This window comes from Lagenorhynchus albirostris, chromosome 3 (assembly GCF_949774975.1).
Source record: "Lagenorhynchus albirostris chromosome 3, mLagAlb1.1, whole genome shotgun sequence".
Classification (NCBI taxonomy): domain Eukaryota; kingdom Metazoa; phylum Chordata; class Mammalia; order Artiodactyla; family Delphinidae; genus Lagenorhynchus; species Lagenorhynchus albirostris.
The window spans coordinates 76,200,179-76,213,391 of NC_083097.1; the positions used below are offsets into that span (position 1 = coordinate 76,200,179).

The following is a 13,213-nucleotide window of genomic DNA, read 5'->3' on the forward strand; positions in this document are numbered from 1 at the left end:
GACTTGAATCCCCTCTGCAACCAGGTGGTCATACAGGCTTGGCTTCAAAGGTTCCAGCGCTGTGGAATCACTACATCCACAGGAATATTCTGATCTATTTTTTGGCAATCATAATTTGGGGGAAATGCTTCTTTACATTTTATGTCTCTCTAGCTATTGTCTATTCTATGATTTGCCCTCTGTAGTAATTTTTGAAGTTTAAATGAAATAACGGGTGTAAAGGAGGGGCACAGCGTCTGTCACTGAGAGTATCTGATTCATGTTTGCTACCTGCTCTCCTGCACTGGACAGTGTGGATGGCTTGCTGAGCATCTATTCTATTTCTAGTATGTCTCTTCCTGACCTAGAGAGGCCACAAGGGCCTCCCTTGCAGCTGGGGTTGCAGATGTGATGTAGGTTGCACCAATCAGAGGTACCTGCCTAAGATTTGACTTTAGAACTCAGTTATCTGAGAGGGTGTGGAGTCCATTTTGCTGCTGCTCACACGGCAAGCAGGAGTAGTGTAAGCAGCTGACACAATGTCCTCCCAACACACCCATGTGGCAGGAGCTGAAACTCCTTGGTTCTTTCATGTAGCTTTAGTATTAACTTCTGGAAAGTGAGCTTAGAGCTTGTTTTCTTAGACCCTTCCTGCCTCCAAAGATTCTGTGATCCATTGAAAACTCTATAACAAATCCCTTTCTGATTAAATGTGCTAGAAGGAAGTTTGCTCTTTGGATTGAACCTTGGCCATTACTACTTCTGCCAACTCCTATCAACACCCTCCCCATGACAGGCTTTGGATAATTGACAAAAGAAATCATATCCAATTCCACATCTTCCTTTCTCTGGTTCAACTTCATGGCTTCACTGAATAGATGTGGATTGGCATCCCTGCCTTGCCATGTACAAGCTGGGGTGTGTGTGTGTCTGTTGATCTAGACAAGTTACTTAACCTCTCCACACCTCAGTTTTCTAATTTGTAAAGTGGAGATAACAACAATACCTAATTAGATTGTTGTGAGATTAACTGTGATAATCCTTGTACCAAGCTTAGGGTAGTGTCTGACATGTGATAAGGGCTCAATAAATATTCGTTGCCACTATTATTGTCATTATCACTTTCACTGAGCTATTTTCAATGGCCTTGATTTTAAAATGCCAGATATACCAACCAAGGCTATTTTCTGGTTAGTTTGTCAATGTCCTTCTTTAAAGTGTAGCTTTTAAAACTGAATTCATACCCCAGGATGTCTGATGAGCCCAAAAGAGAGTATCATTCTCAACATTCTCCTTTTATTCAATGTAACAAAACTGACATATGTATCATTCACTCTCATGGAGATTAAACTCAAGTCAGACTCAAAGTCTTTTCTGTATTTTCTACTGTTAAAGCAAGACATCACTGTTTCGTACAGAGGTAAGATTTTTGATTTATACTTTTTAATGTTCATCTTGCAGAACTAAGCCTTTCATTTCAGTCTGTTGATTATATATATATATAAATTGTATATTGTACCAATTATATATATATATATATAAATAGCATACATATGTTGGTCTCATGTAAAATGAATTAACTATGCTTCCTAGCAAGTTTGATAAGGAAGCAGCCAATTATCTCCTCAAAGTCATTAGTAAATACATTGAACAGGTTAGACCAAGGATAGAGCCCTGCATTCCTCCATTTAGCCATTAATCCTTTAATATAATCACCCTTTGGGCTTGAAGGTTTAGTCATTTATGAGTCTAACTACACTATCATATCATCCAAACATCCCTGTAGTAAGATTTTATTTCAATAGCCTAGTTAAATCCAGATCCTGTCTGCAGCATCTCCCTAACCCACCGTTCTAGAAAATGCATTTCTTATTTACACACCAATATCATAATGTAACAAAATATATATAATAGTTTAATTTTAAACACTAATTCTAACATCTGAAAGCATTTCTTCCAGCACTGAGTGAAACCCTGGAGCTAGCCCTCCAAGCCAAATCAGCAATTCTCTATTTCTTTACTCAAAGGATCATTTTGTAATCTTAGTTCCACAGAACTCAATTAATTATTTTATAGTATTTCTTTTTTCCTCATTTCCCATTGATAGTGGGACCACCACTTTCTCAGCCCATAGTCCTTCACCTCTAGAGCATATCAAACCCAATTATTAATGTCTTTTGTCATCCCACCTATTCTTCCAGAGCAGTATCTTCTAACCATGTGACCTGCATATGAATCACACATGATTTCTGTAATTCCCTGTAAAACACTAGTTCAGACTCAGGCCTCACCAGCCCTTATGTTAAATTTTCATTTTAATTCATCTTTTCACAAATTTATCAACTTTTGGTTTTAGATGGATACTTTTGCATTTCTATAATTAGAATATGATTTAGCTTTTTAAAAATAAAATTACTAAAAGGAAGCAACTTTTATTTCTATATGCAATATGGTGGCATAAAAGAATAAAGAGCAATGAGTTGCTTTCTTTCCTTGTGATGCCTTTGTCTAGTCTCACTCTTACGGAAGAGATTTATATAGTGTTAAGACATTTAACATGTATGTGCGTCATACTGTTTTCTAAACTAGGTATATTATAATGATAAGAATGTCAGGTGTTGGATGTTTTTAATGCATTCTAAATTGCATGAAATTTCTTCTCAAAGTATACTATCTGCTTAACAGTCTTCTACAAGCTTAATTATTAAAATGCAAATAGAAACATTAGGTTATATAAAGGAAATAAAGCATACTTGGGAAATTTAAAATATATTTTGTGTAAAACTTTGGTTTATGTTCCAAGAAATATAGTTTTTTTTGCTTTTTCTTTTTGCGGTACGCGGGCCTCTCACCGTTGTGGCCCCTCCCGCCGCGGAGCATAGGCTCTGGACGCGCAGGCTCAGCGGCCATGGCCCACGGGCCCAGCCACGCCGCGGCATGTGGGATCCTCCCAGACCGGGGCACGAACCGGTGTCCCCTGCATCGGCAGGCGGACCCTCAACCACTGCGCCACCAGGGAAGCTCAAGAAATATAGTTTTAAGATTTTAAGATAGTGAAAGTTTAAAAGTTACAGCCACAGATAACCCCCTTTTTGGGTAAATTATTTTACCCTTGCTAATTCACAAACAGGAAGGAATTCCACTGTATTAGATATATAATACTTTCAATGGGACTATGTAGAGTTTAAAGGATATCCATTTTCTTTTCTTCTAACATAGGTTTTAAATAATGATCATAAATTCTAAGGCTGCATTTATCAGATATCGTCAGTGTTATTAAATGTGATGAGGGCAATGAAAGTCATATGCTATTAAAAATTCAAACTGCTGGGCTTTCCTGGTGGCGCAGTGGTTGAGAGTCCGCCTGCCAGTGCAGGGGACACGGGTTCGAGCCCCGGTCTGGGAGGATCCCACATGCCGCGGAGCCACTAAGCCCGTACGCCACAACTACTGAGCCTGCACTCTAGAGGCCGCAAGCCACAACTACTGAGCCCACGTGCCACAACTACTGAAGCCTGTGCACTTAGAGCCCGTGCTCCGCAACAAGAGAAGCCACTGCAATGAGAAGCCTGCGCACCGCAGCGAAGAGTAGCCCCCGTTCCCCACAACTAGAGAAAGCCTGCACGCAACAATGAAGACCCAACGCAGCCAAAAATAAATAAATAAATAAAATTTAAAAAAAAATTCAAACTGCTACAATTCTATAAAAGAAACAGCATAGCTACTTCTACCGGTAGAGCTATCATATTCTGAGAGCCACTCAAGTGACAATTGCTCATATCGTATGCAATTTGCTTGAGTAACCCGCAAGAGTTAATTTTTTAAAAGGATAATAGCTTGGATGTATATGTGCTTGGCATTCAGTATATAAAACTTTCAAAGAAGAGGCTCGCCTTTCTCTGTACAGCTACCTTTTCATTTTCTTTCTCTGAATAGACCTATAATATTCAGAGAAAATATCAAGAATAATAAATCCAAATCTCTGTATAAAATATACCTTCATGACACACTCAAGCTGGAAATCACAGGAACCAATAAAAATGCAGGCAGCCTACTGATCATGAGGTCAGAAATACAAATAAATTTACTTTTAATGAAGACTGGAGGCACAGTAATCAAAGTGTTAAAATTCATTTCATGCATATCTCATGTGCTTCCTAGCTGATATTTACCACACAATCTGTGAGAAAGTAGAGACCTAAGATGCTCCAGATAAATGGCTCAATTAATTGTACAGAGGTAGACTTCTTTGAGCTGAGCCGGAGCTGTGAGCTCTTTATTAAAAGCACTATTCTGTAGCCCATAACCTTGTTCCTTGACTCCTCTCTGGTTTCCAATTTAAACAAGTCCCCATGCGGCCTGCTCTAAAGGGCTTTGTCTCCCTGTCATTGTTAAGAGAGCTGAGGCATCCTGGAAGTGTGAAATCAGACCTCATGAGTTGAACGGTTCCCCAGGGAACGCTGGACTGCACAGAAGGTCAAAGTCATGGGCCGGACCATCTGAAAGTGTCTGATCGACGGTCTGTGACACAGCAAGTTGGGGTGGGGTGTGGAGGCTAGACTGAAGAGGACTGAAATTGAACACATCTTAATTAAAGCCCACAGACAGCAAAACAAAATGTTTTCTAGGCAGCCTGTCAAATGGGGCTTAAATTTAGCTCTGCTAATGAATCTGAGCTGCTAACTGTTATTTCTTAAGATAATAAGACTCTCACGGAAGCTGATAAAAAAACCGTAGCATGTCTTTTTCTGCTGTTTTGTTACTGAAATATTTTCCAACAATGAAGACAGTTTTCCTAAAGAAAAACATGGGAAAAGTCTATGCAAAAAAAGGGGTAGTCAACAGCTCTCTTAAAAACTAGTAGATTTCCAGACTATGGAGCTGGTGAGTTACAAATCTTTATGTGTAGTGTTGTTCTAGAAAAAGATATGCTCATTTAATGGGACTATTTCAATGACAGCTTATGTTAACTGTAAAATTCTCTCCCTCTCTTCCTTTTTTTTCTCTCTCTCCCTCTATTGTTTCCTAAAAGAGATGGTGCATTAATTTGAGAGATCAATTCACCTGGAGTGAAGAAGTTTTATATTAGTGTACCTTTTAATAGAGTGAAAAGGTAGGGCATCTTTTGAAAGGGTTTCACAGTTTCCCATATCAGTGTTTCTGAAACTGAGTGGCTGGTAATCCCTGGGGAGGCTGTGACCTCTTCCTCAGGAGCTCAAAAAAAACCCAGGGGAAAATGAAGGGGAGGGGCTGAGGAGAAGAACCTTTTTCTTTTTCTTCTCTAAGAACTTGAAAGAACCAATAGGCCAGGTCTAAATACGCTGCAAAGAAAGCCCCACTCAATACAGAAGACTTTAAATGTTCGGCTGAAAGCAAAAATTAGGCCCCGTCCAAGGAAGAATAATTAGAAACTAGAAAAGACAAATTCCAACATACATGAACTGTTTCCCATCACCACCACCACCAAAAAAAAAAAAAAAAAAAAAAAAAAAAATCCACCATTGGTCTCTCTCTCCTCACAATCTGTCCAGTTTCAGGGAGCACTTGATTTAGTGGTAGAGTCTTCCCCCAGTGAACACAGGGCCAGACGACCTGCAGGTTTTGCTTTGATGATCCAGAGAGACATTAACCTTTTCACTGGTTACGTGAAAGGTAAGTAAGTTGTACCGTGCAGTATTTTTCAGTTAATCAAACTTTTTCCCTCACGAAGAATTTAGCTGACCAACTTTGAAAACCGGAGTGCCACTTTCTCAGGCTGTGAAAGGCTGCCCACAATTTGACTGAAATTTCAATCCACTCTTGTGTCTCGCTCAATGCATGTGTATGTGTGGGAGTTGTAAATTGAGGCCTTAACCACCAGAGTTAATCTCTTTTTAAAATCTGTATTAACCTTAATGATTTGAAGTGCACTGTCCAACACTGGGCTATTGAGATGGAAGAAAAAACTACCCTCGACTATCAACAGTTTATTAGGGGCTTAACTGAAGTGACCTACTGTAGTAGACTTCAGCTGAACAAGGCTATAGGCTTTTTGTGGAAAGGGAAAGAATTGAGGGTTTCATTAAAAAGTAATTTGTGCTTTATACTCACTCATTCAAAGAGAGTCTCAATTGCTCTTTATTCACACAGAGTTAATACAGTATCACAATGTTTCTCAATGAATGTGTTGTAACAAAAGAAAAATTTTACATTTTGAAAGGAAAAAACTCTTTGTAACTGCAGTAAGATTGATGGCTACTTAAAAGATTATAGAATCTCTTTTTTCTTGTGCTCATGCTAAATGATAGAATATTGTTATTTAAAACTTTTTGCTTAAACTATGGAAGTTTAACTTTATGTTTTAATCATTAAAAATATTTTAAATATAGGGTAAAGTTGGGCAAATATGAGTTTGTGTTGTTGGACTTGTCTGGGAAAGTGTTCAGAAACCAACTAGGTATCTTATAGCTATAGCCTCATTTATATCAGGTCAAAAAATATTCTTTGCTCTCAGTGATTTAAAATATCCCCTCTCCATCCACAACAATCCTAAATGGACGCTAATTTGAGCATCTGAAGACGCACCATTGACTCTACTCCCTTCCCTCAAATGGTTGCTGAATATCTTGTAGAGCCTGACTATGATTATCCACTGAGATATAAAACATATTTTTAAAGTTCTTCTTTGAGCAAGTAGGAGATAAAGTATGCAAATAGCTTATTTGTGATAAGCTCAAATTTCATGATACCCAAATTTCATGACAAAGACCAGGAAGGATCAGTATACATATAAATATTTATCCTTTTCAGAAGTAAAGACTTTTTAAAAAACTTGGTAGACTATTCAGACATTTCTGTCTTAAAAACATGGTCCTCGGTTTCTGCCACCATCACAAATGTCATAAAGACCACAAAAGGTCCAAGAGTGAGCAAGGTCAAAGACTGAATTATCCTCTTGCCCCTGAATAGTTTAACATCTCTCTTATTCAATTCAGAGCACATTAGATTATAAGGTCAGTGAGGAAGGAGGAATCATTATGTCCCTAAAACCAGAAGGAAAAAAATGGAGAATCTGTTATTTAGTATTCCCCAAATTAAAGTTCATTTTATCAGATCAAAATTATGTCTCACTGAATCCCTAGGGAAAAGGTGATTCTTAGTCACATTAATTTACCTAGAACCATTACGAAAGAAATATATCTATTTTTTCCAGCTTCAAGAGAACATGTACTTTAACTTGCTTAGTGGCATATAAGCCAACTGGCTTAATGTAGTTTGCATATTCATGAAGTTTCAAAAGCAATGACAGCTTCTCTCCAAGACAGACAAACATATAATTGCATTTAACTTGTGTAATGGGCAAGTATATAAACTTTTGAAGTAAAGGGGACTTGAATTTTTCTATAAGAAATTATTGTGCCCACTATAAATACCCAGTGATAGTTCTGAACACTTAGGTGCCCTCTGAGATACTTTTTATTTTAGGCTTTTCTCCCTATCTTCAGATGTTTTTAGCCCAACACTGGGTGCTCCCCTACCCCGCAGAAAATCCTGAAGAAAAGTGAAGATATTTCCCATGATGGTGAACATCTTGGCCATGAATTCCTGAATCTACCTGCTGCTGGGAATCAAAGGCTGGCCAGAACCTCTGTAGTGTAAAAGCAGCCCTGAGTTCCTGTTCTGGTCTTTAAGTTAATGTCCAAAGTGAACAACAGCAAAAAAGCAGTTAGTCAACCATTCACTGTTGACTGTTGGTTCTAATAACGAAAGCAGCATAATAATTTAGAAATAATTGTGTCCAGATTAATTTGATTTTAACCACACCAGAAATAAAATACAAAGTGAATAAACTTAGCATTCACTAATTGTTTAGTACAAGGAGCTAAGTCAGTATATTTGCAAAAAGATTACAAACAATCCTCTCTCCCACTATTTTCAGGTATGCCTATTTTGAAATAATATCTGACAGTTGTTATTATCTTCTTGGTTACAAATGAGTTGATAAAATCCTCTTTAAAGAAACTGTAAACTCTCAACATTTTTACTTTTATCATACAGTAAATAGTCATTCAATACTATGCAAACATTAAAAAATTTTAAATATTGCCATTTTTGAACAGACATCTGCTATTTTAGTTTTAAGGCATGTGATCTTTTAATTAGGTTTTGATTCTGTTCCATGAATTAAGGGCAGCAGTGATCATGTAATGGGTTTGCAAGCCCTTATATGGTAGGAAAAATACATTTCTCCCCTTCAAATAAGTTAGCTACCATTTAAGGGTCAACTTGCTGGCCATTCACAGTGGTAAGCATATTTCCACAAATAATAAGTGGATACTTTCTTTCAGGAACAGGGAAATCTGCACAAAATTGGTCAAATCAGTCCTATTTATTATCCACCTTGAGATGGACAATTTAAGGAATTGTATAAATACCCCCCAAAGCCTATGAAATTAAAGAATAAGTGAATGCTCACATAGTTGCAGATTCAAAACAATAATTTAATGCTGGTAATTGATGAAATAATTAATTAATCAACATGTCACAGAAACAGCAATATCCAAATCAGGAAGCTTTAAGACATCATACTGAGTTTGGCATTTTTACAGGCCTGCTTCTTGGTTAAAAAAAAATTTAGAACAATGTAGATGTTTAGTTTAGATCCAGAATGATCTCTGGGATGTGCTAGGGAATCTGGACAGCTAAGGAATTGTATCAGCAACCCAAATACCAACAGTTCATACCAAGGAATTGAGTATTATGTATCTAAACTTTTCAGTGAACTATGCAACAGATTTCATGCATGTTTGAATTATTAGTGTTGATGCTACAATATCATCTGAGGGAAGCTGATACTGTCTAAGAGAAAAAGATACAGCATTACTACCCCAAAATGCCAAAATGATGAAACCTGGAAGAAATATAACCACTATGCTGACTACACCTTGGAGAAGGCAACAATTCAAAAGTTGTTTCCCTTTTTATTGTTTACTTGTTAACATGTTACCCTTCTTGTAAAAAGCAGAGACAGTATAAAAATCAGGTGGATAGCAAATCTTTGTAAGATCAACAAACTTTGTATTATTTACTCTGATGATCGAGTCAGGTGAAATGAAAAGTTCAGTCATCAAATGGTGTACACCTTGCATGCTGCTTGATATAGGCTCTTACAAAAGGCAAACTGCATCGGCTCTTACCTGTGACATCAGCGGCCATTAACCCTTCTGCTCTGATCACTTTCACCTGGAGGAATCCCACATCTTTCAGGTTGTGAAATATCCGCAATGGGCTCTGAAAGAACCCAACATCAGTATTAGAAAAGAAAGGTCATAAAGGGTCTCAAAGAGTGCGCTGAGGAAACATTAAGTGTTACAGTTGATCTCAGGATGCTGCTTAAGTTATCAAAGGGATATTTGTGTTTCTTCAGTACAGATGACCTTTCCACCATCAAGAATGTATACACACACACACACACACATACATGCACGCACACACACATTTATGTAGATAATTGTTGCTATCTAAGTAGATTTTTTTGAAAGAGTAAAAAATACCACAACATTTCTCCCCCGTAAGTAATTAGCAGTAGATGATGAACAATAAATTATAAAATACGACATGTCTGCATTCTTCCATCAGTCTCCTTTACCAAAGCGCTCCAAGAAATCTTTTATCTGTGGGCATGATGATTTGTAGACTATTGATTCTTAATACTGAATCTTAAGTTGTTGGTTAAGTAACACACTTCAGACTTTGGGAATAAGAAAGACAACATTAAATTAATTATTTTTCTACTCTTTTCTTCTTGGGCAGATTTGCAAATGGTAGGTGCTAGATAAGGGTTAAATTATTTAACACTATTTTCTAATATTTGATTCAAAAGACGTATTTCTACCACACACCTTTTAGGTGTTTTTAAAATTTATTTGTTTTATTTTTGCCTTCGAAAATAAATCAAGTTGATTAAAAAATAAATTCAAAAGGGACGAGTAATTTTTCTTAAATTTGTAATTTTGTTTTTCATTGTAGTAGGTATAGAAGTATACAAATTTTGATAGAAGAATCAGATCCAAATGCTGAAACCTATTTAATTTCATAAATTAATAATGGTAGCGTTTGAATAAGCGTATACCAGAAGGAATTAAAAGAGGGATGGCAATAATTCAGAACTCTAATTAACAGACACAAATAGAGAGTAAAATCAACCTATAGAACACGATATGCATTTATTTATGCTTCATTGCATCTTTCTCATGACAAGATCAGCACTTTTATTCAGTAAATCAAAGGTGCTTCTTTATCATAATCGTTAAAATGCTTTAAAACCGGGAGCATAACATAGTTTTACCTAATAAAGTTATCTATTAAAATGTTACTACGGAACATTCCCATCTTTGCATTGAGAATGTGAGAAGACTGACAAGCATAAGCTTACCGCGATATTAACTTTATCAACCCCATGTGACTAGTCATTGTTTACACTGATGCTCTGACCTTGGCACACTGAGAGGAGGAAACGCAGATAGACGTGTAATCTCAGAGCCTAACTTTTAAAAAAGAGTGTTTAGCACAAGGATTAGCTCTTAATCTTTTATTGTTTTTAAACAGTTGTTTATCACCCAAACTGTGTTGAAACTACGCCGGTGACAGGGTTCAATAAAAATGCACTTCTCTCTCCATTTACATTCCTGTAAATTAAGGGTTTAGAAGTGGAAACTTTAGACCGCAGTATTATAATTCAGAGATTTGTAGGCATGTTGTCTTCCTAAGGTCGTAATGATCAGGTGTGGGAAGCCGCTTCTTATCTCAGAGCTTACTGAGTGTTACAGACCAGGTAAGTCTCCTAATCTAACGATGGAGAAGAGTTTTAGCAAAAGGTTCCTGTCCTTTAATTTTTAGGAGCAATTTAAACTAAGTTTCACTGTGACTAAAACAAATATCTTCAGTCAGAGAATCGTTTTCATACTGGTAACCTCATTGCAGAGTCACACTGTTTCTGGTGCTTCAGCTCCGAAGTTCTGCTTTCCATTTGGAGGAGTAATTATTATTTGAAGGTTTCATTTCCTCGAGTCAGCTGACGCTCAGTAATTTATTGCAAACTTCAACTGCTTAGGCCAGTAACACATGGATTATAATAAGAACATCAAAAAACAAAAAAGCAAAAAATGTAAATATATCAGTTTAAAAATATAACTTTAAGGAATGCTTCATCAAGAGGTATTCCTGCCTTGTTATTTATGGTTATTTTAGAAGGCCTCAAAACCTGGATGGCTTCTGAAGCCAGAAATTTCCATAGCAGAGGAATCTATGATTTGCTGTGCATCCTTTCAGCCCTCAATAGATGGGAAAAGATTGAAAGGCTCTGGAGAGGAGTCCTCTTTATTTTTTTAATGAAAGGCTGTATAATATATTTTCTCTATGGCTGCAGCAGTTGTCAGGGAGAGCAACTCAGTTCAGCTCTATTACGGGAGAGGCAATACCCCGTCCTATGGCATCGAGATGCTCTGAGGGGCCAGAACTGATTGACAGCTTGTCACCGTGACGTCTTATTCCATCTCTGTTATGGAGAAAATTAATGTCACACCACCAGCCTTATGACTCGCTGTCATCTTAGAACTGCTCACCTTTTATCAATGCTCTAAATAACATTTCAAGCCTATCGTCTCACGGTGGACAATCCGGTCAAGGGACATTAAATCAGATGACTGTGAAATGTCATAATAAAAATGGAATGCTAACAACTTCTTCTCTAAACTAGCTCCTCTGGTTTTTAAACTGTGACAAGGGGGAGCAAGGGTTCAGCATCCCCATTCTGAAAAGGTCATACAATCGCTCTTGGTCTACTACCCATTACTACCCGCCCCCTGTTGACCTTCCCTGCTTCCCCACCACCCGCCCCGCAAAAAGAAGAAAAAAAAAAGAAAAATGGAATTAGCCATCTTTTCAGAATGGGGTGATCAAATAATGGCACACACAGTAACGTCTGTTTAATTTGTGGGGCTTCAATGCTTTGCAATGAACAGCTGAATGACAGCAACGGAGAACCTTTTCAGGGCTGTTTCTTATGAGAGTGGGGCAATCCACTTACTCTCCTCACCAGAACCAGAGCGAAATCAAATTCTTAGGTTGAACCTAAACTTAAAAAAAATAAATACACAAGTTCTCACAGGAAAACATATGTATAATTCTCCAAATAAACTCTTTTATATTGTATGTTTCTCCAAAACAAGTGATATTTCAAACATCATACAGTATTCATTCATTTTATAATCTATAGAATAAAAAGGAAACACTCTGAAACCCTAAATCATAGATCTTTGTCCTTGCGTTGCTATGAGTAATCATAATACATGTGCTATATTACATACACTAGATTCTTAGCAAATATGATTCTAAAGGGAGATACAGGCCTATGCTTGAAATTCAGGGCTTAAAAAAAAGTATATTTAAACTTGGTTCACTTTTTAGTATATTGAGCAGAATATAATCTGAGAATTAGCTGGGACATCCACATAATATTTTACATTTTACTGAAATAATAACTAATATTTGAAAGTAGGTATAGAAACAAATACTCAAATTCTAAATGGAAATGGCTGATTTAAGGAATCCCTTACAGCAAAAAGAAAAAAAAATAATAGTAATTGGATCATTTGTAATTACCTAGCCCGTAGTATCATTCTAATATATGGGATAGTATCAAATATTAATCCATCAAATACAATATTATAATACCTAGAATCATTTTTATATTAATATATGAATTAATTTCTTTAAAATTGTTTTAATTCATGAGTCTCACTTCTGTGAACAGGAGAATATGTCTTGGTGGGTACCAAAATGTGAAATAATTTTCACAACTGCAATTATATATTAGAAGAGGCCACACAATACCTTTGGCTCTTAGGTGGTTTAAAAATATATACTATTTAGCCTTGCTAAGTCACCTCTATTAAACTGTTTATGATAACACCATTGGTGGATGAGTTGTACAAGCATTAGCAGACAGCTGATTCAGTGGAGATAGCCAGAATAAATTTGCTGAAGCACACATCCTGCTAATCTGTTTGAAGAATATTGTAGAGCATTAGTACCAGCACTTCATGTTATCTGCACAGCCTGATAAGGTACATCTTTATTAAATTCAGTTATTGGAAGGATGTCAGTCAGCAAATAGGAATATTTTAAAATCTAAAAAAAAAAAAGAAAATTAAGCGGTTCTTTGTTAGTCAGAGCTTGGTTTCATGACTGAGTG

At 36.7% G+C, this 13,213-nt stretch overlaps 1 protein-coding gene across 8 annotated transcripts in view; it reads right to left on the bottom strand.

The window, feature by feature from the left end:
* Positions 1 to 13,213, bottom strand: part of MCTP1 (multiple C2 and transmembrane domain containing 1) — a 539,066-nt gene that overhangs the window by 181,994 nt on the left and 343,859 nt on the right. For all 8 annotated transcript variants that reach the window (XM_060143283.1, XM_060143285.1, XM_060143282.1 and 5 more), the window contains one exon: positions 9,156 to 9,249. In XM_060143283.1, coding sequence (XP_059999266.1) covers positions 9,156 to 9,249 — 94 coding nt within the window. The remainder of the gene's footprint in view (positions 1 to 9,155; positions 9,250 to 13,213) is intronic.